General features: G+C 43.8%; 1 protein-coding gene across 1 annotated transcript in view; it reads right to left on the bottom strand.

Annotated features, from left to right (window-relative positions):
- The window catches only part of ADGRV1 (adhesion G protein-coupled receptor V1), a 2,003,619-nt gene that overhangs the window by 922,588 nt on the left and 1,056,518 nt on the right, over nucleotides 1-24,513 (bottom strand). The window contains exon 69 of the mRNA XM_069225272.1: nucleotides 14,288-14,437. Within this exon, the coding sequence (XP_069081373.1) occupies nucleotides 14,288-14,437 (150 nt within the window). The remainder of the gene's footprint in view (nucleotides 1-14,287; nucleotides 14,438-24,513) is intronic.

The following is a 24,513-nucleotide window of genomic DNA, read 5'->3' as shown; positions in this document are numbered from 1 at the left end:
AAATTAGGCTCTAGTTTTGCAAGAAGCTTGATAAAAAATTGGGGCACATACGTTGGCAGACCTATTTTACAACATTTATATTTAAGGGTTGATGATTTCACTGCTTGGCATTGCTACTTAGAAGTGTAAAGGTGAGTTCAGACTAATTCGCTATGTGTCATGGCCCAATGGGGGACCTGTTAATGTTTCGGTTAGACAGAGACTGCTTAGTAATTTAATTTAAATGGACAAGGTGGCTGTGCTTGTGACAAGTTTCTGCACAGGAGTATGGAAACGTTTGCCATAAATGTAGGTTTTCACCTTAAACCAGTACACAAAGCCAATTTTTAACTTATGGAAATACAATCTGAGGATGAGATATATGTGGACAAAGCAATTTCTGTGGAATGTATAGTGTCCTGTTTGTTGTTTGAAATGTCCAGCACCTTTCTAGATTTGGCTGTGAGATGAATGTTATGGACACAACAGATAATATATTGCCCAAACCATTTTCTGATGGTCAGTTGGGCTGCAAAGTAAAGGCACTGTGTAGAAGCTTGACAGATTTTGATTAATTGTTTTAAGAGTTGGCTGTGCCCCCTGCTCTAGACTAGACTGAAGGTTAGGCCACGAGTTCAATGTATTCCATGGAGTACAAATTGGCAGTAGACACACTACATAAAGTGAGCAAACTGATTGACAAAGTGAATCAAATGAAGAACTGTGAGCTTAAACATTCTTCCAGCATTATGGTAGCCCTGGGTACAAGTTTTTCTGTAGGAAGTTGGCAATGGCCTTATCAAGTGTAACCGTAGTGTAGGGTGAAAGGCTCTAATAATATGACAGATGTTTTCAAGTGATTGCACAATGTTTCCATGTAAATTGATGAGGAGACCTGATAGTGGTAGGTAGAGATATAGTCAGATATAGCGGGATCAACTGCTTTCCCCCTTTACTGCAACAGAAAATGGTGTAACTTACAGCTGCTGGAGGTTGGAGCAAAAGGAACCACTGTATTGCCTTCTTCCCATTTTAGTGGTGTTGAGATTTTGGGGTTTAAAACAGGAGAATGATATTTGTGGTATATAGCAGGCAGTTCTGACCATTATTAAAATGATTCCAGATTACTAAAGGAATTAGTGCTATAGGTTCTGAGGCTGAATATAATGCTCAGGGCATACCACATTGTAGGGACTGACAACTGTATTGCTGATATTTTACCTTCTTCATTGTGATTATGTGTGTTTGCTCTGAAGAAAACACAACTGACATTACTGCTTATTAAGACACCCCTGGCCCGTGCAACAGTAGACTCACAAAGACAGGCATGGAGAGCAGAGCAAGTAAGAGGGAAGGGTGAGGGAACCTAAGAGAGTGGAGAATAAATGACACTGTGAATTAAGTCTTGTAATTGGTTGGAAGAAAGCTGCCTACCTGAACAATATCACACCAACTGTTACGGATAGAGTTTTATGAGACATTGTTGAAGAGTTATGAACTGGAAGGGAATATCTGCTCAGGAGGATGTTCAAAGGTTCGAGAAGAAAGGCAAGGGATGAGAAAAGACAAATTACAGAAGAGATTCTGAAGAGGCTAATTCAAACAGCATAAGAGAGGTGTTGGTATACTTAAGAAAACACATTTTTCATGATCTTAAAAATGGGTAGATGAAAAGGGATGTGAGGACAAGGAGGCTTTGGCTGCAACAGTGAGAAGTAGTGCAATGATCAGAAGGGTAAAGGGTGGCAGGTTTAATACACAGGTGGGAGGAATGGTATATGTGCCCTCGATGGTATGTTTAACTACACAGATTATGGGAGCCTTTGGGAACAGGTATTTTGTACATGAAGCTCTGGTAAATTAAAAAGTGAGCATGAGATGGAGGTTATGAAAAAGATTTGAGGGTATATGCGCTGCACCCAGAACAGTTTGGCACTCAAGGCCTCATTACGAGTCTGGCAGTCCTAGGACCGAGAGCCACATTAAGGCGATGGCAAAAGCGCCACGATCCAACCGCAGGAACCGCCACTTTTTCACCAGCCGACGGCCTGGCGATGCTGGCCGTCTTAATCTGCCAGGGCAGCACCGCAAGCAGCGCTGCCCTGGGCATTATGACCCCCATGTCCACCAGCTTTTGCATGGTGGTTCAACCACCATGCAAAGGCTGGCAGAGACGGGGTGCCGTAGGCCCCTGCACTGCCCATACTCTCTGCTTGGGAAGTGCAGGGGGCCCCACAGCGAGCCCCATCACACTTTTCACTGCCTCAATTACGATTATGACCCGGCGTCAATGTTGTGGGTAGTTTCCCACTGGGCCAGCAGGCAGAAATGCTGTTTCCGCCCGCTGGCCCAGCAGGAAACTCATGACAGGGCCAGGGGGCGGAAGAACAGAGAGGCGGTCTTCCGACTCAAAGAGTATGATGGGCGGCCTCTGCCGCCCGCCAAATTCATAATGAGGCCCTCAATCTTTTAAGATATTGTTGGTGAGGGAGAGAATAAAGATTTGGTAAAGTGACTGTGGATTTGAACGGATAGCCAGAAGGTTTCCTTCTTACGTCAGTGTGCATGATTTAAAAAAAAGAAAAACATTAGTTTACTTTATGCCACTCCAGGAGACAGGCTTCAAACAGCATAGCTGGAGAATTGAATCTGTAGACACTCCATAGATAAGTGGTTTGGGAACCACAGAGAGATGATTTGTGGGAAACGACTTGTTCATTCATTTTGGAAGGCCACTGTACCGTTATCTGGGTGATGAGATATGACATGGCCTTAAAATATTTTCTAGCTTGCTACAGTGGAAAAAGCCAGAAAAGATGCAAACAACATCTAAGTGTTTACAGAGGAGTTACTGTGGGTGGTGCAACTTTGAAAACATTTTGTCTGCACAATCAGATTCATGGGAAGGCAGTGTGCACTTGCTCTTCTTGAGAATTAAAAGCTATGTAATGATATATAATGAAGACAAGAGAGATGATGGAATAATAGCTGAGTCACAAAATGATGTAGAGCAATGTGTGGATTAGAAATAAACATTGTCTGCAGTGGCTTTTTTCTGAAAAGCATTCAAGAAAAATAACATATCCGGCCTAATATTGAGCTTATGTTTGTGTTACATCTTAAAGCTACTATTTAAGAAAAGATTGCATATAAATGTGGAAGGCAGCACATTTTCATGGGGTGAACAAAATGGCTTAATGGCTGAACATGTCTCATAGAAAACTGAAACAGTGTAGCAGTGAGGACACATATTAAAATGTTGAGAAATAATGCTTAAATACTGTGGAAAGTTAATGTTGTTTACAAAATGTGTTAAATATTTGCAGTTGGCAACCACACTTAAACATGTTAGGCCTGAAACACTAAGATACTGCCATATTATAGTTAACTAAACTAAAAGAATTGTAAAATGCTACAAGGCTTGATCTTCACCTTTTGAAAGACTCGTTTTTCACAATGAATAGTCATTGCGCACAATCATCTTTCTGTTTATATAGATGTTTCTACTTCAAAACGACTACTGTTAGCTAATGAATAGACATGCTATTTGGAAAGATTGATCTGAAAGTTCACACAATGGGATGCAGTCAAGAACAGGAGGATAAATCTTGAGACACTAGACAAAATAGTTACATGCTTTAGAAGTTGCTGTCTCAAGTTTATTGTGTTTCAGTGAGAAGATGGGGAGTGAACATGTACTCATGGGTGCACCAAAAGCTGGTTGGTCAACTGAAGAAAGAAGAGCAAAATGTTTCACAACATTGATTTTGTGTGTTGTTAATAGTGTGTGTTCCTAGAGTAGATCAATTCCACTATCATACCCATTTTTCTGCCAATGGTATTTCTTACATGCTAGAGACTCCAATGAGTTTTGTGAATCCCTCTTCATGAGAAGGTCTGCTTTGATTCAGTTTGAACTATTGGGCTGACCTCTGATGCTGAAGCTTTATGCTTGATTTCTCTCAAACTCAGAACTATTTATGGGTTTCTGAAACAGACAAATGTTCCTTCATGTTCTTAGAATATGAATCATTCCCTTTATGGAACTTGCTTAAAGCATTTTATTGTGATTAATAGATTAATTATTTGATTATTGATTGCTAATGAAAATTGTACTGACTGACACTAATAAACTTTATCTTGTGACGGAAATAAAGATGAATTACTAAAAGATTTGAAGAATAAAACCCTTTAACCCATGCCAAACTCTCTTTATTGACTGAAACAGTATACAGAAATTGTTATGATAAATCTAATGTGATGCTCAGCTCCTGATTAATCACCATTGACGTCAAAGATCCATTCACCTGAGTTGATGGTATTGGGGATTTCCCTGATGAGTTGTCTGATTTTTGGTAAACTGGATTTTAACTGAACATTTCAAGCATCAGCAGCAGGAATTAACAAACTTTCAAATCGAGCCTGAAGAGGTAAAGCTCTAACTCCAAGTAAAGGCTGAGAAGCCCAAAAGAGTGTCAAGTGTTGTTCCAAAAGAAAGTAAATAAGTTGTATGCATGTTGAAAGGCCCTGGCATGCCTCGAATAAAAGTGACCTTTGAACAATGTGTCCCTCACAATATTCCTGAAACCCACTGCCAACACCACTGTATCCTAAAAAAGGTCTTCAAGAAGTCATGATAATGATAACTTTAGTGCCGAATAATCATTATTACAGGTATTTTTTGCGCTACCTGGGGAGGAATGTACAAAGCATTACAAAATTAATACAGTATTTAAGTGTGGGGCGCGTCTATGGCAAAGATTGTACACAAGTGAACCTTTAGCTGCATATGTTTCAATGAAGAATAGCTGTACCTTTGAACTTTTATTCAGATTTTGGCGTTTGAGGGATTCAATCAGTATAGTTAAAAATGTACACAGCCCCATCACCAAAGTAAAAGGTGATATGATGGTACTTCCTGTGGTGCATTCAGCATCAGCTGACCTAGATCATATTATCCCCTACTCCAATGATCTGTGGATCCAAGAATGAAAAGCAGGAGTCCTGGGACAGGAACCTTCTCTTCATTGGAATGAACCCCGTGTGTGCCCGTGTAGCGGGATTATCCTTATCTTCTGTCCAGCTCTTTTGGTGGTGATTTATTGCTGGTCCCATAAGTAAATGTAGAGTGAGCTCGCCTTCTTCTATGATCTGTATGGCCTTTGTAAGATTGTTCCCTGTAGAAATCCCATTTCCTTACTGTGTGTTTAAAAAACAATGCAGCACCCCTGTTTATTCTTTTGAATAATTTAGGGACTTGTCTCCTTAGTCTCGCAATCATTGATCTGAGGAGTCTGCATTTTAGACCCTAATTTAAATTGATATACTACAACAGTTCTATCACTCAGGACTCTGAAGCCATGCCAATTGCTCATTAGGACCATAAAGGTTAAAGTTTACCATTTTTTCTCTTAAATGTGTACTTACGGTCCTATATCATCGGGACAGCTGCTCCCACTCTTGTTACGGTTCATAAGGTGTCCTTGTTTCCAGCATCCAAAATGCAGGACACTCTCTATTCTAGGAGTGCAGCCCTTAGTTGTTTTCTTCTTTAAATCTATTACATTAATGACCATCAAATTCCCCCAAATACATTAAGAATTGGTTGTCCCTTCGTCACATCTGATTCACTAGATTCACAATTACGTTAGTAGCTCAAGTGCCCTGATGCAACCTGGAATGCACATTCTCTAAAAGTAAACTAAACAAAAAGACATTGTAATTTTAGCACTGCATTTTCTTCTTTTTCTAGTCTTATCAATTAATGCTTATCTAAGTTAAGTTTCCTATTTGAACACATAGGAATACAGCCATCTTTCAACCAGGAAGACATATCTTCTAACCCAGCACAAACTACTCTTTGTGTTCAAATGTTAAATACAGCAGTATTTTGAGTGTTGAGTGCCAGGACGGTTGCATCATGATATGTGACAATTTCGCCACATACTTAAGTGTGCAAGACTAGTAGTATCTAATTTCTGATGAAGATGCATCCTGGGGCCTCCGGAAGGCTCATCTACACACCAACAGAACATCAAAATGTGGTGTCTTGTTGGTTTCATTTATGGCTGATTGGAGAGCCTGTCACCTTAATGGCCGTACTGCATCCGATTCCAAAGTTAGATATACATTCAACTCTGGCAACAGTGCAAGTCTGATTGACCATGCCTTACTCAATGTAGAAGACTATCCCATAACCATGTATATGAAATATGTCAAACGCCCAAAAAAACACCACAAACCACTAGGAACAAGCCTTGCACTAATGCTTAAAATACAAACCCACCCCCTTCAACAGACCTAGTTATGGGAGGAATAATGTAACACCCTTAAGTAACAGGAAAGTGCTGAAGTGGAAAATGGTGAATTATGCCATGTATGCCCCAACACTATATCATGCTCTTATGGAAGAAATGGAACATACCTTGCTCTACAGTGACAGCAATACAGTAATTCTACGGCAGTGATCAAACGTTTTGAACAAATGGTAATCAACATAGCACAGGAATTCTCTGCCCCAACTGGAAGGAAAAAATATCTGACCTCTAACAGCTAGTACGACAGCACGACAACGATTAAAGGTATGTAAAATCAACACTCATTCTACTAATTAGAAAACTCACAGAACCTTGTGTTGTGGCCCAGAAGTAAAAATGCAAGGGCAAAGTACAAGAAACTGTTGGCAAAAAAGAAGCTCCTATTGCAGAGTATGGCCTGGAACGGCCTGAGAAAGGCTGTTGATCTGAATGGCATTAGGGAACTGGTAACCTGGGGTTACAGAGGTCGAGAAAACACTCTAGAAGAACATATTGGGTGGCTGAATGATTAGCTCGAACAGTTCAAGAAATTATATCTTCAACTCCTTGTGTTTCTATCAACCTAGCAGGTCCTACTGTAGTTCCATCACATGCCGTGAGCCTGAGCGTCATCTTCACTTTACTGGAGATGGAATGTGCAATATTATTGCAATAATCAAACAAGGCACCTGCCCAGATGGTGTACCTGGAGATCTATTTTGAGAGATCCATCAGTTTGGGATCCTGCTTTAACCCAGATTTGAATGGACTCTTATCATCGAAATCAAGCTTAGCTCCTGGCACAGTGTCACTATCGTTCCTCTGCACAAAAAAGGCAGCTGCACCGCTCCTTCAAACTACCAACCAATTTCACTTCTGTAAGGGCTTCAGGCAAGGTATTGGGATAATATACCAAGCAATCAGATTTCAGCAAATTTCTTAAAAGACTTTCCACTTTAAGCAATCCCCACTATTTTATACCCTCTGTTTTTAACATTTACTGCTATAAGGTATACCTTTGTCCTGGCAAATGGAAACTGACTTTGCCTTTACAGTGCCCTATTAAGGCCAACAAAGGACTTACACAAAGGCAATAAAGCAGGAATTAGATCTGACCAATTGGGTAACTACACTGAGGCCCTGTCCATTGAATCTGGGTATGTCAAGGTTGCGCCCTTGCTCTTATATTATTCGGGCTGCTTCTGAACAGTTTTGGCAAATACCTCAAATCTCTAAATGTGGATGCTTCCAACGTGTGCAATAAAAAGATTCCTCATCTAGAGTACGCAGACAATGTGGTATCTTGACCTCCCACTCCCCCAAGAATGCAATGCACCAGTTGATTGTTGGATTAATAAATTACTGCAAAAAATGTTTGAGTATTAAAGTCGTAGACAAAATTCATGATTATGAGCCCTGCTAAATGCTTTTCGAAAACCTTGGAGATCAAAAGTCAAGGGCTTGAAAGAGAAAAATTCTTCAATTTTTTTGGAATGAGCTTTGACCTTTGTTAGTGGTGAGTCAATCAAATAGACAATGCTGTGCTAAAATTACCAACAGACTTCAGCTGCTGCTTTGAGCATATAAAGTAAGACAGGGAGGGGAAGCAATCAGTTTTATCTTGTATATTTTTTTAAATGAAAGGTGTATCAGCTGCTGTATATGGCACAGTTATGTGACCACCACTAATACCGAGGCTGTTTTCAACATTGAAAATGATTTATTAAGATCCTGCAGTGGGGTAACGAACCCTGAGGGAGGGGCCTCTGCAAAGTACATGGTGGGCCCCAGGCCACCCAGACCCAGACAGGAAACCAGTCAGTGTACTGTGCTGAGGGGCCCCTGTGGAGCTCGGGGCCCACACCGCAGGGCTGCTGGGGCTAATGTTACGCCACTGCTTCCTTGGTTTAGGTCGAGGCACCCCACTGACTCCACTTTGGCTGGAATGGACTCTCGGATGAAACTGCATTTTGCTCTTTACTGTAATGGTTGTGACTATATAAAAACGCCCATGCCGGAGCCTACAGAATGAAGGACACAGGCTAAGGTGGTGTCCATTCCAAGGAGCAGCAGCTTGCCTTGGTTTCGGCATGTTGACTCTAAACTAAAGGAGATGGACCTTGAGGGTCTTAAGAAGGACCCCGCATCCGCATATCTGTATTACACAGTTACAACAAAAAAAACTGTATTGGGGCATGAAACGTAAGCGAATATTAGCACCCATTGACCTAGCCCCCCGAAATATACTATCACAAAGCACAAACGAATTCTTTATTGACAATTTTGACTCTATACTTCATCCACACGGAAATGTCTAACTGTTATCCCTCTAAATACCAGAGCAGACTTTGTGACTGTGGCACAGGTAGCAAAGATACTATACTACACTTTATGATTATCAGCTGCAAATCCTTGACCTTCGTAAAAGGTGGCAGCTGGCGCTGTTCTGGTCTTTTAACATTGTCCAGCACAAATTGGTCTCAGCCCCGTGTTATAGAACAGACCTTGAAATGATTTATCGAGCAGTTGCTTCCTATCTCTGAGGAGCTTGAAAATGGCCAGCCCTGCAGCCAACTTAGACGTTATCAATATATGGGGGGACTCTGAACCGATTGATGTTAGTTTTTTTTTATCGTTTACTAATGTTTTTAGGTTGGATTCTTAACTTCAGGACATTGGAGCTTTTAATACGTTTTTTTACACTGTAAGATTTTAAATGTATTGTTGTATATGCAGTTTTGGCTTACTTTTCTTAAACTACAAACAGTTAAGATGTTTCCAGAGTAATCGCGGCTAGAAACAAAATGCATTCATTTATCACTCAAAATGTAGCCTAAGTGTTCAGCTCTTCCTAATTTGTGCCTGGTGGTCACCAGTGCCATCTTTACCTCATATACAAGCGGATCTTAATTTTCAAATGCTGCTAATCCAGAGGATTTGCTTTGCAGGCAGAAACAATTTATGCTTTTTTATCAAGTTCGGTTAATACTGTCCTCGTACCTGAATTCCTGTTCTGCTTCCATCCTTCTTTGTTGAGTTTCAAGATGGTGGCAATTTTTCTCTTGATGAAGCACCCATCTTCCTGGAGCCAGATGAAGGATAAATCTGATTTGCTGTTCATTGGTTTGTGTCAAGGGCTCATGATAAAGAAACAGGGTTCGTTTTTTTTTCATGAAGCTTACAAGTGGGAAGTGTGCAAGAGTTCGTGGTGAGAGGAAGTATGGTGGGGGTGCATATTTGGCGTAGATGTGGTCAGGAATTGTGAGTGGCCCAGCAGAATGACGAATCAGCAAAAACAAAGTGCAACAGATGGATGTTTAGAGAAAGGTGTACTTAGATGCTACATCACCCAGGGGAAAATTGTAAATTTCAGTGACAGCGGGGCTGGGATGGAGCTGAAAGGACGAGTACAATATTGCTTGGAACCTTATGAAACCTGGAAACAGTTATCAGTGCTTCATCTGCAGAGAAATTGGTGAACTGCTGCTGGCATTTTGAACTGAGCTGATGTTAAGAGTCTATTTGACCTCAGCTGCAGGGCAAAGCAGCTAATAACTTATTTTCTCTTAAGGGGTGATTCCTGCTTCCATAATGATGGGAACAGGTATCTATCAGCTGCCAACAATCACACCTGATAAATACCCTTAAAGTCTGAACTTCATTTTATATTTTGGGATGCTCCGTGCATTGCAGATGTCAACACTGCAATATTTAATGCTAGCAATAGGGCCTGAAAACTGGGCAATGAGCTTTCTCTCAAGACCAGTGAATTATAAAGACAATTCCACAAAGGCAGTAATTTGCAGATAAAGTAATGTAAAATGTAGTGTCAGTAAAGTTATCAGCTGCAGGGAGGCCTGTCAGTGGTTAGATGTAGAGTGAGACCATTGTCTACCAGATACAGATCTTCACATATGCCCTGCATGTTAAGACCAATCGATGTCTGTCAGCCTAGTCTCTGCCTCTAAAATTGCCAAGGGTTATTTTATTCTACAAACACTACCGTTATATCCACAACAACTAACTACTCACAGGCATTGGGTCATTTTAATTCCTTGACTGAAGACCTCCACTACCTTTTACATTTTGTGATCACTTAAATTAGTGCTTAAATGTCATTAGTTGGCAGCATAAATACTATTTCTTGTATAGGAGGAACAGTGCCATCATTTGTATTGATTTGTGTTATGAATCCCCATTTTTCCTCACCATTGTTTGCCATTTACCAAAAACAATTTCTCTTCTGTACTGCTTGCCTCATTCATATTTGATTTCAGTGGTGTTTGCTCCTTATTAATGCAATGACTAAATAAATTCAATGTAAACGATGTTATGTGGAATTAAGAGTCACTGTTAGAAATTACCATATTTTGTGTAATGTGACCCCAGATTTTCACCTTGACTGTATTTGCTGGCTGCAAAGATAGTACATCAGAGACTGAATCTGAAATCTCTGATGTATCGAGGGGACCAGTCATTAAAGGAGGTGCATGCAGTGATGTTGCAAGTACTAGTCCTAGAACAGAGGAAGCTAGCTAAACTAGGTATCACTTCAAACTAATTTGTTGTTAAAGTTTATCTCTTGTTGATTGATGTAATTCTATCTGTTAAATCAACTACAAATATTGTCCTTTGACTCAATTTGCATGTATATTTAGTTGAAAATTAAATGATTACATTTTATATGCTCCGGACCTTTGTTTATTAACATATGTTTAACCAGAATGCTCCGCTACTTTGTTTGCGTAAATATCATTAGTTGGGAGCCTAAACACTATTTCTTGTATAAGAGGAACAGTGGCAAAATGTTGTAAATCACATTAAAAACATTTGGACAGATTAAGCTCAATGTTTGCCATTTACCAAAACCAATTTCTCTTCTGCACTGCTGGCCTCATTAGCATTTGATTTTCAGTGGTATTTGTTCCTTAGTAATGCATTAACTAAATACATTCAATGAAAGTGATGTTATGTGGAATTAAGAGTCACTGTTAGAAATGCCCATATTTTGTGCAATGTAGCCCCAGATTTTTGCCTTGACTGTATGGCTGTAAAAGTCTGTACACTTAACCCCTGCTAACTAAAGGTAAAGTGAATGTGCCCCCCTATCACTATGATGCAATTGGCATAGCCCTGATTGGAATATTTAAATTATCTACAAGTCCATAGTCTATAGTATAAAGGTGTACCCAGGGCTTGGGTATCAAATATCACAAATGGACTGGATCATCCACTACAATGACTGTGTAAACATGATTGCAAGCTTGCTATTTGTAGCCTGGCTGTGAACTTTTTAACTGCAAATAGAACCTGACAAAATAACCCATTTTTGACAGGCATCAACCTTCCTTTTAAATATTAACATGTCACCACCCCTAAGAAGGACCTACTGCCATAAGGCAGAATGCATGATATTTGAATGTAGGACATGTACAAGTTTAATGTTAAACATGTCCTTGTAGTGAAATGGCCCCAAAAGCTATGTTCCCAGGAGCAGGGCTGGCTTTCCAATGGGAAAGCACTGGGATACAATATTAAATATAATAATGATAATGTTATCGCTGGATAGAAAACAGCTACAAATTTAATTGCTGGACATTTTTTAAATGTTTAATATGTTTGGAAAGGGCATGCCTACAAAGTTACCTTTTCTCTGTGCAAAGCCCCTGAAGGCCAATTTGCATGAGTTCCAACTGCCATTTGGCAATTGAAAAGCTCCTTTGATGAGGTGTGAACTTGCTTGCAGAACAACGACAAAACACCTTGCATGTGGGGAAGTATATTTTTCCTTGACAGGATAGCCTGTGGGTTGGGGCCAAGAACTTGATTAACTTCAAATAGGCATACCTTGTCACAGGAAGATGAAGATGACACCTGGGCGTGCCCCTTCCTTTTGTCCTTACAGTCAGACTGACACCAATCACAGTCGGAGAGAAGCTTCCCCCAGAAATAGTTTAGAGTGAATCCAGGAGAGGGGATGCTCATTTCTATGGCCACACCTCTGCACAAAAAGGTTCTGCCATCTTGGTTCTAGGTCGAAAGGATCACTGTAGGACTGTTTGCTGTAGGTCACACAGGGAGTGCTGCAAAAGTGGGTAGGGTTATGCCCGGAAACGTTTACCCCATTGGTTAGGAAGGAATCAACCCCTATAGGCAGTGCCAGACATAAATGTAGCTTCAACAGTCCCCTTCTCAGAACACTCTCTGAAGAATAAAAAAGGACTGGACATGCTGTCTGTGACCTTAGAAGAGTCTAGAAGACTGAACCTCCTCTCCCTCTTGTACCAATGACAAAGAAGTGGAGCCCATGGGTCATAAAGCAGACCTCCTATTCAAGCTATAGGGCCACAACAAGCTACAGGATGCCTTTTCTCCAAATGCTTTGATGCACCGATGATCAGTTGCCACTGATCCTGCCCTGGACCTTGCTGTTGGCCTCTGCTGGAGTGAAATTTGACCCACAAATGCTGCCCACAAGCTCCTAGACTCTTGGTTGGTGTAAAAGTGTACTTCTACTATTCCCTGAAATCTGGGACTTGGAAACGTTTTGGCTTCAAGAACCTCCAGAGGACTAGGATCAACCTGTCAATCCAATTCAGTGAAGGTGTGTTGCTGTTGGGCCAAGGATTCAGAGTACTCCCATTCTGAGCTTTTCTTCAGCATCAAATCTGATTCAGTGGACATTAAGGAGGCGGTATCTGGCCTAATTGAGCCCAGTTCAGCTACAGCCTGCAGCCTTGCCCCGCTAGAAGAACTTGAGCTCCAAAAAAGTGACTAAGAGCTAAATAAGAATGTATAAATCTTTACTGGGCAAAGGAGCCAAACGTATCCAGCCGGTGAGGGACCTTTCTTGAACGCAAAATTGAAATTTCTCCCATTCATAGCTTTCCTGCCCAAAGTCAAGAGCTTCACTGGGACCTCGCCTGACGTCGTGAAGTTATCTTCAGCCACAGCCTGCTGCCTTGGTCCGCTGAGGATTTTTGACTGATTTCAGAGTCTAAGTCAGAACGTAAAACCTTTGACAGGGTCAAACCTAATTTCTGTGTCCAACTGAAGCTGCATTATTGACAGCCTTAACTTGTATCGAGATATCGGTCAAAAGCAATCCACTGACAGTGGTTGCCACCTAACACTTTTTGGTGCTATTTTTACATCTGAACTTTAAAAATTCATAGGTCTGGCTTTCCATTTCGCATTTTTGTCATTTTGGTGTCTTTTTTAAATTAAAATACCTCTATTTCTACAAATTGGCTTGGCATTTTTCTGTATTGTATTTTGACTCTACAACTGTGTTAATACTTTATGCAGTGGCTTTATTTTAAGTCTTTCTGCTCTGTGCCATAGCTAGCAGACAGTTGAGCTCAGGTTCATTTAGTGAATTTTGTGATTCATCCTAACAGCGATTAATAGTGGCCTAAAAAAGCATTGCAATCTAACTTATTAATGCACTGGAATTTTACAATTTTATTATAACAGGTGAAATTAGGATTGTGTGAAACATAGTAGCAAAAGACAATCAGGCATAATATGCTTTTTCTTTTTACTCTTGCTGTGGAGCAAAATTGAGCTAAAAATCCACACAGCAGGTGAAACTAGAGAGAAAGTCAGATTTCTAGTGCAACTGTGGAACCACCTGAACAGGTCATTTTGTGCTTACTGATAGAATTTCTTCCTGCAGTTCACTGTGCCTCTGCTTGTAAAAGGTAGATACAGACCAGGAAAATATGAAAGTGATTCACATCTACGTATCACAGAAAAAAACTGGAATTTTCCCAAGCCCTAGTAGCAACACATGAGTGTACAGGCTAGCACACACTGACACATTATAGCTTCATTCAAACCATCATTATATTTGAAGGAGGAGAAAAAAGTGGCACAAGCTCACACTGAAAGAAAACATATGGACTGGAACATCCGAAGCCTGTGCTAACAGATAGTAAAATGTGCATTGTACTGCTTCTACTGCTTCCAAGAGACTTAAAAGTGAGCAGTAAGTAGAAAGAAAATAATACCTTCACATCCCCCATATCTCCTTGGACTCGTTTGATAAACAGTGTAATATTCAGAGGACCTTGAGAGCTGGTAGGTTCACTGTAATTGGTTTTGGACAAAGATTCCGCTGCAAACTGCACAATTCCATTGGGGTCACCAAATTTCTGAATCTAAAAGAAAGAAAAAGGTATATCTAAAAGTCTGAAAACCATATACAAGTGTTGACCTATATATAAATGGTGTATGAACATTTCAAATTTTGCACGCTGTATGATAGCATCTCACTTTAAAGAGATGGTAGCAATAACATCAGATGAGAAGGAAAAAGAAAGAAGACAAGGATGCAGGAGAGGAACAGACATACACAGACAAAAACATTTGAAATAAAAAATGAATAAGAGATTGAAAAGGTCTCTTCAATAACGTTGCAACAAGCCCCAAGATCTTCTAGGACGTCTACTGACAGATCTGAAGGAAGTAGGGTCAGAGCTACCTTTTCACTCTGCTCCACTCCCACCAAGAACAAAAAGGTATGAAACGAATGTTGCAATTAATCTCAGCCAAGGCCAAAGCCAGTCTGGAGTTTAAAGCTGGAATAGTGCCAGAAAGAGCAGGGTCAGTACTGGTTTGCATAAGGCTGGCCTAGGTTGGCATAGTGAGGGAAAAGACAATTTGTTAGAATGATACCCTGAGTGACTGCAGTGGTTTTCGCTACTCACAATCATTTCTCCCATCACCATTTGTGTATTGATGCAATGCCCCAAATGGCAAAGGGTATGGCCAGATATGGATCCCTTGCTTGCTGTGCCACAGGATCCAAGGTACACCCCATTGACGATGCCTAGCAAAGCCAAAATCAGAGTGGGGTTCACTGTGTTCCTTTCTGGAGGTGGGCAACGACAAAGATCTGGAATGCTACCAGAGTGATTGCTGCACGGCTCTGCGGGTATCTGCATTGCTCGCCATTGAATCCAGCGACCTTCAGTTAGAAGCCGTGTGGCCTGCAGGACTCTGCATCACTCTGCTTCAGATTAGTTGAAACCTGTAGTTAGGCAGGGGCAAGCACACTTTGACTCCAGTCAAGGGACCAAGACTTTGAGGACAGCATTTGGGGATCAAGACTCACTCCACAGAGGCCAGCAGAGGGGACCAGGTCAGGTCCAGTTGTGTCTGGTCAGCTTGGAAGCAGGAAAGGCCCCTTGAAACATGTTGTGCCCCCATAGCTCACATAGGGGGGTATCTGACTGACTCTTGGAGTCACTTCTGGGGTTTTGGGTTCAAGGTAAGCAGGTTTGCCCTTCCTTCAGACTTCAGACAGCAGGGCAGTCCTTCTACTGAGTCTTCCCATGTACATGAGTGTTTTGAGGTAGTTACTGGGGATGTTGTATTTATGCCTAGTGCCAGTCTATGGGTGTAGGAAATCCCTGGGTACTCCCTAACCGATGGGGTAAAAGTTCCTGAGGGGTGACCCTATCTACTTTTGTAGCACTTCCTCTGTGTTTTATTGTATACTATCCCACAGTCCCCTTCTCTACTTACATTGAACATGACAGAACCTTTCTTCCGCTAGTCAGAGGTCCCTGTGCCCTCCCAAGAGTCTAGCTATGATAATGGACAAACCCTCTCTTGTGGTCACTCTAAGCCATATCTAGAGTACCCCCCCATCCACTAGGGGGACAAAGGGACAAAGGAAGACAAAGGGAGGCAGGCCTACTTAAGAGGTTCATATGCCAGTGACAAGGCAGGCACTATTCGAAGCTCAGGAAGGGGCTGGCCCAGCCCCCAGGCCATCCTGCTCACAGAAGAAAAACACATCTCCACACCCAAGCCCTTTCTCCACTGTCTAGAAGCAATACACATAGCACCATATGAGAACCATTAATAGTAAGGTGACACTGAACACTGGCAAGAAGTTGCATTTGACTTAACCAGAAAAAGACAACTTTCTAAAAGTGTCATTTCTAAAATAGTAATTAGAAATCTGACTTGTCTATTAAGTTGGATTCTAAATTACTACTCAAATGAGTCATTGAATCATAATGACTTTAAGGGTCTTTCACTGCCAGGGCATTTGAAACATGAAATATATATGCCCTACCTTTTAAATTCCTGCACCTTGCCCTTTAGGAACTTAAGTTCTACCTTAGAGGTGACTTATAAAAATTAAAACAGAAGATTTAGGCCTGGCAAAAGGTTTGTTTTGCCAGTTTGAAATGCCAGTTTAAAATCTGCCCACACATGCTGCAGGGGCAAGCCTTGATACATGTTTTCCAGTGTGACTGTAGTGGCTGGCACAATGAGTGCTGCAGCTCACCTGTAGCATTTAATGTACAGACCGTAGATACATGTACTACCATATGCTAAGGACGTACAAGGAAATTAAAAGTGGCAATTAGCTGTATGGCAATTTACCTATGTTTACAATGAATAGCACATGTACTTTACCACTCGTTAGCAGGAGTAAAGTGCACAAACTGGTAGGGTCAGCAAAAATGGGTTCACCATGCAAAGGAAAAAATCTGTGGGAATAACACACAAAAGATGGTCCCCTCTCCAATAATATTCAACTCATATTTTTTGCTGTCAGGGCTGTCAGGTTCACACCTGTCACTGAGTTATGATATGTGTTTTGCAATCTAAGTATTTCTGCCACTAACATATATTTTTTTTTTTCAGATGACTGCTGCTGGGCTGATGCAGTGTCTCACAGTAGCTGATCTCTCACATTGTTTTTTTTGCTGCCCATAGGATCTGATTGAAAGTTTCCATGTTATTGTTGAAGTCTAATTATTCCTTTAGATAAGCAGCTAAGGTATGTTTTTCCTCAGGCATCCAGAGTCTCAAGGTGTCCATTCGCCAGAAATACCTTCGACCATTATAGCTGCATGTCCAGATGAATAATTATTTGTGCATGATCTGAAATTGCTCCAGGCCCTCATTGCACATGAAACAATCTTTACAAGTATGATGGGGTTCCTTAAAAAAGAATCCATTCTTTCCTCAGTACCATGCAGGCAGGACAAGAAGTTATGTTCACTTTCCATAGGATGTAGAAACCAGGGAGAGTAAGACGAGTGGGGAAGTAGGAGGGGTTGACAAGCTGGACTTCAACGGCAGGAGCCTCTATTGAAAACAGATGTCAGAGGACCTAGATTACCCCCACTTACTTGATCTCTAGACAGACGGGAGCAACCCTGGTTAGATGAGGAGAGGGGCTTGAAGGGGTCTGCAGTCAATTGCTAGCCACACCTCTGGGTTGGGTTGCACAGACACACACTCCATGGAGATATTTTCTCCATTTAGATTTTTGAGAGAATAATACATTATGGGTCAAAATATGCCACACTTCACAGGAAGTGGCCATAGTAGAAGGAGGTAGCTTTACCCCTATTGGTTAGGGTGCCCCGCCTTCCGGCCAGCCCAGAATGGAGGATAAATATGGAAGAGCTGCAGGAGCTCACCAGATCACGTCTTGTAAAAAAGAGATGAAGGACTGTCCTGTTGGATGCCTGGACTGCACCAAAGAATGGTATGCACTTTGAAAGACTACACCTGCTGCACTCACAAGGCTCCACAAAGAAAGGACTGTGTATGATTTCAATAGGAAAGCACTGGTCTCCATGATCAGTAACAGGTACAAAGGAGCTGAAAAAGTAATCTGCAAGAAGAAAGAAAGGACACCCTAGTTGACTAGTGTAACTGGTCTTGTCCTGGAATGTACAAGGCAAACGTGGGAGATTGAGTCCTAGCCCCCAGGTGGCAATCCAGAAGCTTTGAACCCTTGGCCAGTTCTAGAGGACACTTATCTCCGCCAAAGGCACCAAGAACTAGCTGGCAGCCTCATCAGAACTGACATGAGACAACATGAAGCCTCGCAAACCAGCATAGCTGAGCTGCCAGCTTGAACAGAACTGAGCATGTTGATGCAAAGCCTCGCCACACAGCTTCATTGGAACAAACACAGTGCAACACGATGCAGGACCTCACATCGCAGCCCTCGCAGCTTCTCCGAATCAACACCAGACGACACAAAGCCTTGCAAAACAACACCGCACAGATGGTGCACCAGAAACATAAGGTACAATATTCAGCAGGCCAAACTTGGTCCTGTGCCCGGCCTGTTCGCCATCACAGTTGGCCTAAACTTGTGACTTTGTCTAGGATCCAGCACAACCAGATATCCTCAGCTGGCAATTTGAGCCTTCAGGTGCTATTTTTACCAAAATATTTAGAAATGTATATCTTTTCTTCCCTACATTGGATTTTTGTTGTTTTGCTGTTGTTTTAAAGATAAAAATACTCCCATGTCTTATAAACTGGTGTTGGATTTTTATTGTTTTGTGTCTTTTACGTACTTACTGTTTTGGTGCTATTAAATACTTTCACATACCTGTAGGAGCTGGCCCTCTATGTAGTGTGCAAAACTAGGCACATTGTGCTGGAGGTCCAGGCAACCACAGGTTGGTTTCCATAGGTAAAAATTAGACCACCTAATGCTCCAATCTTTAAGGTAGCTGGTCGAGCAGTAAGGCTAATCCAGGTGATGTGCTAAGCATTTGTTGTACTCACAAATCCAATCATGCACCACACACACTCAATGAATAACTCAAGACCAGAATGTATAAAAATACTTCAGACGTTTCTATACATTTTAAAACCAAGATCTTTAAGATACATTAAGTACTTTTTGAGATATGACTTTTCTAAGTTTTAATAACGTTTGTCTCTCTGTGCGTAATTACGCACCATAGGAATCAATAGGCTGTCACTTTAAAAAATGCATGAAAAATCGTACAGTTGGGTTACCAGTCTCTTCTTTTGCAGGATGGTTGAATCAGTCTGTGGGCAGACTGTGCCAGCTGGAGAGCCTCGGGCAGCTCCGGGTTCCAGCTGGAGCAGAGCTAGAAATCCACCTGGAAAAGGGGGTTGTTGGACCTGGCTTTTTGACAGGGACATCCCCAAACTTTTTGCCTCCTTCCTCCTATTTTTTCTGACCTGTTGTTGTTGGCTTTTGACCTCTGGGCACTTTACCGCTGCTAACCAATGCTAAAGTGCATATGCTCTCTGTATAAATTGTACTACTGATTGGTTTATCCATGATTGACTATTTAATTTACTTGTAAGTCCCTGGTAGAGTGCACTACATGTGCCTAGGGCAGGTACATTAAATGCTACTAGTGGGCCTGCAGCACTGGTTGTGCCACCCACCACAGTAGCCCCTTAACCCTGGCTCAGGCCTGCCATTGCAAAGCCTGTGTGTGCAGTTTCACTGCCACTTCGACTTGGCATTTAAAAGTACTTGCCAAGCCTAGAACTCCCCTTTTTCTACATATAAGTCATCCCTAATGTGTGCCCTAGGTAACCCCTAGAGCAGGGTGCTGTGTAGGTAAAAGGCAGGACATGTACCTGTGTAGTTATATGTCCTGGTAGTGTAAAACTCCTAAATTCGTTTTTACACTACTGTGAGGCCTGCTCCCTTCATAGGCTAACATTGGGGCTGCCCTCATACACTGTTGAAGTGGCAGCTGCTGATCTGAAAGGAGCAGGAAGGTCATATTTAGTATGGCCAGAATGGTAATATAAAGTCCTGCTGACTGGTGAAGTCGGATTTAATATTACTATTCTAGAAATGCCACTTTTAGAAAGTGAGCATTTCTTTGCACTAAAATCTTGTTTTGCCCTTCAATCCACCTCTGGCTAGGTTTAGTTGACAGCTCCTTGTGCATTCACTCAGACACACCCCAAACACAGGGTACTCAGCCTCACTTGCATACATCTGCATTTTGAATGGGTCTTCCTGGGCTGGGAGGGTGGAGGGCCTGCCCTCACACAAAGGACTGCCACACCCCCTACTGGGACTCTGGCAGACAGGATTGAACTGAAAGGGGGCTTGGTGCATTTCTTAGACACTCTTTGAAGTCACCCCCACTTCAAAGGCACAACTTAGTATAAAACAGGGCCTCTGCCCTACCTCATCAGACACTTGCTGGAGAAGAAACCTGAACCAGAAACTACATCCTGCCAAGAAGAACTGCCTGGCTGCTCAAAGGACTCACCTGTCTGCTTTTCTACAAAGGACTGCTGCCTTGCTGTTGGCCTGCTGCCTTGCTGAACTCTTGCCTGGCTGTAAAAGTGCTCTCCAAGGGCTTGGATAGAGCTTGCCTCCTGTTCCCTGAAGTCTCAGGACCAAAAAGACTTCTCTCTTCCTGTTGGACGCTCCGTGCGGCGAACTTTTCGACGCACAGCTTGTTCCGCGGCAAGAAAAACACCGCACACCGACGCTGATCAAAGCGACGCCTTCGGGACGACCAAAACTTTGACGCACGGCCTCGCAAGGACAACGCCGCCCGACTTCCCGGGAGAAATCGCCGCGACGCCTGCCGTGAGATCGAAATTTTGATGCACGGCCTCGCAAGGACAACGCCGCCCGACTTCCCAGGAGAAATCGACGCGACGCCTGCCGTGAGATCAAAACTTTGACGCACGGCCTCGCAAGGACAACGCCGGCCGACTCCGCAGGAGAAATCGACGCGACGCCTGCTGTGAGATCAAAACTTTGACGCACGGCCTCGCAAGGACAACGGCGCCCGACTCCGCAGGAGAAATCGACGCGACGCCTGCCGTGAGATCGAAACTTCGACGCGCAGCCCCGCAGAACGACGCACAGCTGGAAAACAAGCAGGAAAATCCACGCACAGACCCGGGACATCTGGTAATCCCTGCGACCCACAGAAAGAGACTGTCCGCGCGCCGGAAAACGACGCACAACTCCCCGCGTGGAAAATAACGACGCAAGTCCGTGTGTGCTGGGGAGAAATCGACGCACACACCCTTTTTCCACGCACCTCTTCCTTTGTGGCCCTCTGAGGAGATTTTCCACCAGAAACCAGGTACTTTGTGTTTGAAAGAGACTTTGTTTACTTTCTAAAGACTTAAGACACTTTATATCACTTTTCAGTGATATCTTTACAAATTCATATTGCAACTTTGATCGTTTTGACCTGAAGATACCCAGATAAATATTATATATTTTTCTAAACACTGTGTGGTGTATTTTTGTGGTGTTATGCTATGGTGTTGTATGATTTATTGCACAAATGCTTTACACATTGCCTTCTAAGTTAAGCCTGACTGCTCGTGCCAAGCTACCGGAGGGTGAGCACAGGCTGATTTTGGATTGTGTGTGACTTACCTTGACTAGAGTGAGGGTTCTTGCTTGGACAGAGGGCAACCTGACTGCCAACCAAAAACCCCATTTCTAACATTGGTGATCAGCGGTGAGGATAGGACTTGTGTTTGTGCAGTGACATACAGTAGCTAAGTATTTCACTACCTACCCACAGTTGAAGGTCAACTTGATTTTTCATCTTTTTTGGCTTTTGGTTCTCTGATGTCCTCCTGGATATACTATTGATATTTTGGACTTTGGATTTTGGTTTTTGCTGGTAAGATCTTATCAGAATGGGATTGCTTACCTACTCATTCTTTGTTCGTACTGACCACCTCACTAAGGCTGACCTAAGGAAGCTTTGCAGAAAATGGGGCCTTCCTGTAGCAAGGAGATCTACTAAGGCGGAGATGCTACATCACTACATAGTCTGGGGGAAGGAAAGATGGGTAGAGAGAGAGGCAGCAAGAAACCAAATGACTAAGTACCCCTCAGATGAGGAGGAGGACTACGCACATGAGGAGGAAGACTGCTCACATGAGGAGGAAGACTACTCAGGTGAGGACAGTGACCCAGAAATAGATGAATGGCTCCGAGGTCAAAGGCGACAGGAGCAACAATTAGAGGAGTATCTTGCAGAGGTTGAGGCAAAAAGACTCTTAGCCCTGGAAGAAGAAAAGATTGCAGCTCAAGAGCTGAGCTGTAAAGAGCTGAAACTGGAGGCCGGAAGGGCTTAGTCCAGTTCAGATGGTGGCAGCAAAAATCTTGCATCCGGTACTGCTGAAGAAGGGCACAAGCCCAGAGATGTGGTGCCCAACTTGAAGAAGGGAGTTGACACACCCCAGGCGGTTCAAGGGTATGAGGTCATTCCCGTTATGCACAGGGTCCCTGAGAAGGATTGGGGAACTGGCACAGGGAGTCATATTCCTACTGCGGGGAGGGACACTTTACTGACTCTAGCAGAGAGTGACAGAGAAAAGGGTTCCCCCCTGGTGGACGTCCTGGATATAGAGTGTAGAGACATCCCAGAAGAGTATGGGTTGAGTGTCAGGGACAGACAGATACTGTCTCACCAGTCTCAGGAGGGTGAGGTAGAGTGCTTTTCCAAGGTTGAGTTACTGGGTGGTTGGGTGAAGGGTACTGTGGTTAATACATGTGAAGGGCAGAGTGATGTAATTGCTGGAGAGCATATGTCTGGTCCTTGTTTTCCAGAGCTACGCCAACACCAGGTGGAGTGTGAGTTCTCTGACCCCAGGGAACTTACAATGGAGGCAGACTTCTGGGTGAGTACCAGAGAGTCTGAAGAGGCATTTGGGGGTGCTCCTGAAGGGAGTGGTCTAGGTGGTTCCCAACCGAGTGAGGTGGGAAAGGATTGTAATGTCCCAGGTAGGTCCCAGGTCCTAGAGGGTTCCATGAGGGAACACCAGGAGGGAAGCCTAGCCTGTACCGTAGGGCCACCTTTTGAGGGAAGCCCCGCAGTGTCAGAAGAACTTGGGGGGGTGACTGTAGCCAGCATCCCAACAGTTCTGGTGTCTGGCAGTACCCCTCCTAGTGAGGGGGTGCAGAAGTCCAGACATAGGGTTGAGAGGGGGTTGCAGACCCCAGTGGAGGACCTTGAGAGTCAGGGGACAGCTCTGAGAGCAGAGCCCCCCAGGAATGACCCAGGTGAAACCGTTTCTGGTTTGGGGGAAACCCAGACTCTGCCGGATGGGCAGAGGTCGGGAGACCTGCGCCGCCAGACTCTTGTGTGGCCCTTGGGGACGGTGTGTCCCTTGTGGGGGGTGAGAGTGCCCCCCAGGAAGTCCTGGCATGCCAGGCAAAGATTCAACCTCAGGGTGGTGACTCTGGGTTGGATACCCAGGTTCAGAGGTTAAACTCTGACCTGGTGGGAGGTAGATGTGCCTCCCAAGAAGTCCTGCTGTGCCAGGCAATTGTCCAACCTCAGGGTGTTGACTCTGGGTTGGATGACCAGGTTCAGAGGTTAAACTCTGACCTGGTGGGGGGTAGGTGTGCCCCCCAGAAAGTCCTGGCGTGCCAGGCAATTGCCCAACCTCAGGGTGGTGACCCTGGGTTGGGGAACCAGGCTCAGAGGTTACACTCTGACCTGGTGGGAGGTAGGTGTGCCTCCCTGGAAGTCCTGGCCTGCCAGGCAATGGTTCAACCTCAGGGTGGTGACTCTGGGTTGGCTAACCAGGTTCAGGGGATAAACTCTGACCTGTTGGGGGGTAGGCGTGCCCCCCAGAAAGTCCTGGTATACCAGGCAGTTGTCCAACCTCAGAGTGCTGACTCTGGGTTGGATAACCGGGTTCAGAGGTTAAACTCTGACCTGGTGGGGGGTAGGTGTGCCCCCCAGAAAGTCCTGGCGTGCCAGGCAATTGTTCAACCTCAGGGTGGTGACTCTGGGTTGGATACCCAGGTTCAGAGGTTAAACTCTGACCTGGTGGGGGGTAGGTGTGCCCCCCAGAAAGTCCTGGCGTGCCAGGCAATTGCCCAACCTCAGGGTGGTGACCCTGGGTTGGGGAACCAGGCTCAGAGGTTAAACTTTGACCTGGTGGGGGGTAGGTGTGCCCCCAAGAAAGTCCTGGCGTGCCAGGCAATTGTTCAACCTCAGGGTGGTGACCCTGGGTTGGAGAACCAGGTTCAGAGGTTGACCTCTGACCTGGTGGGAGGTAGGTGTGCCTCCCAGAAAGTCCTGGTGCGCCAGGCAATTGTTCAACTTCAGGGTGGTGACTCTGAGTTGAATGGCCAAGTTCAGAGGTTAAACTCTGACCTGGTGGAGGGTCAGTGTGCCCTCCAGGAAGTCCTGGCGTGCCAGGCAATTGTTCAACTTCAGGGTGGTGACTCTGAGTTGAATGGTCAGGTGCAGAGGTTAAACTCTGACCTGGTGGGGGGTAGGTGTGCCTCCCAGAAAGTCCTGGTTTGCCAGGCAGTGATCCAGTCTGAGGGTACAGACCCTGGGCTGGAAGACCAGGTTCAGGGTGTCCCCCCGGACCTGGAGGAAGGGGCTACTGATAACAGTGCCCCTACCATGTTGTCTTCTGAGGAGGCCACTCCGAGTTGGAGGGTACTGGACCCCAG

Source organism: Pleurodeles waltl, chromosome 1_1 (assembly GCF_031143425.1).
Source record: "Pleurodeles waltl isolate 20211129_DDA chromosome 1_1, aPleWal1.hap1.20221129, whole genome shotgun sequence".
Lineage (NCBI taxonomy): Eukaryota > Metazoa > Chordata > Amphibia > Caudata > Salamandridae > Pleurodeles > Pleurodeles waltl.
This window is presented reverse-complemented; position numbering and strand designations above follow the sequence as displayed.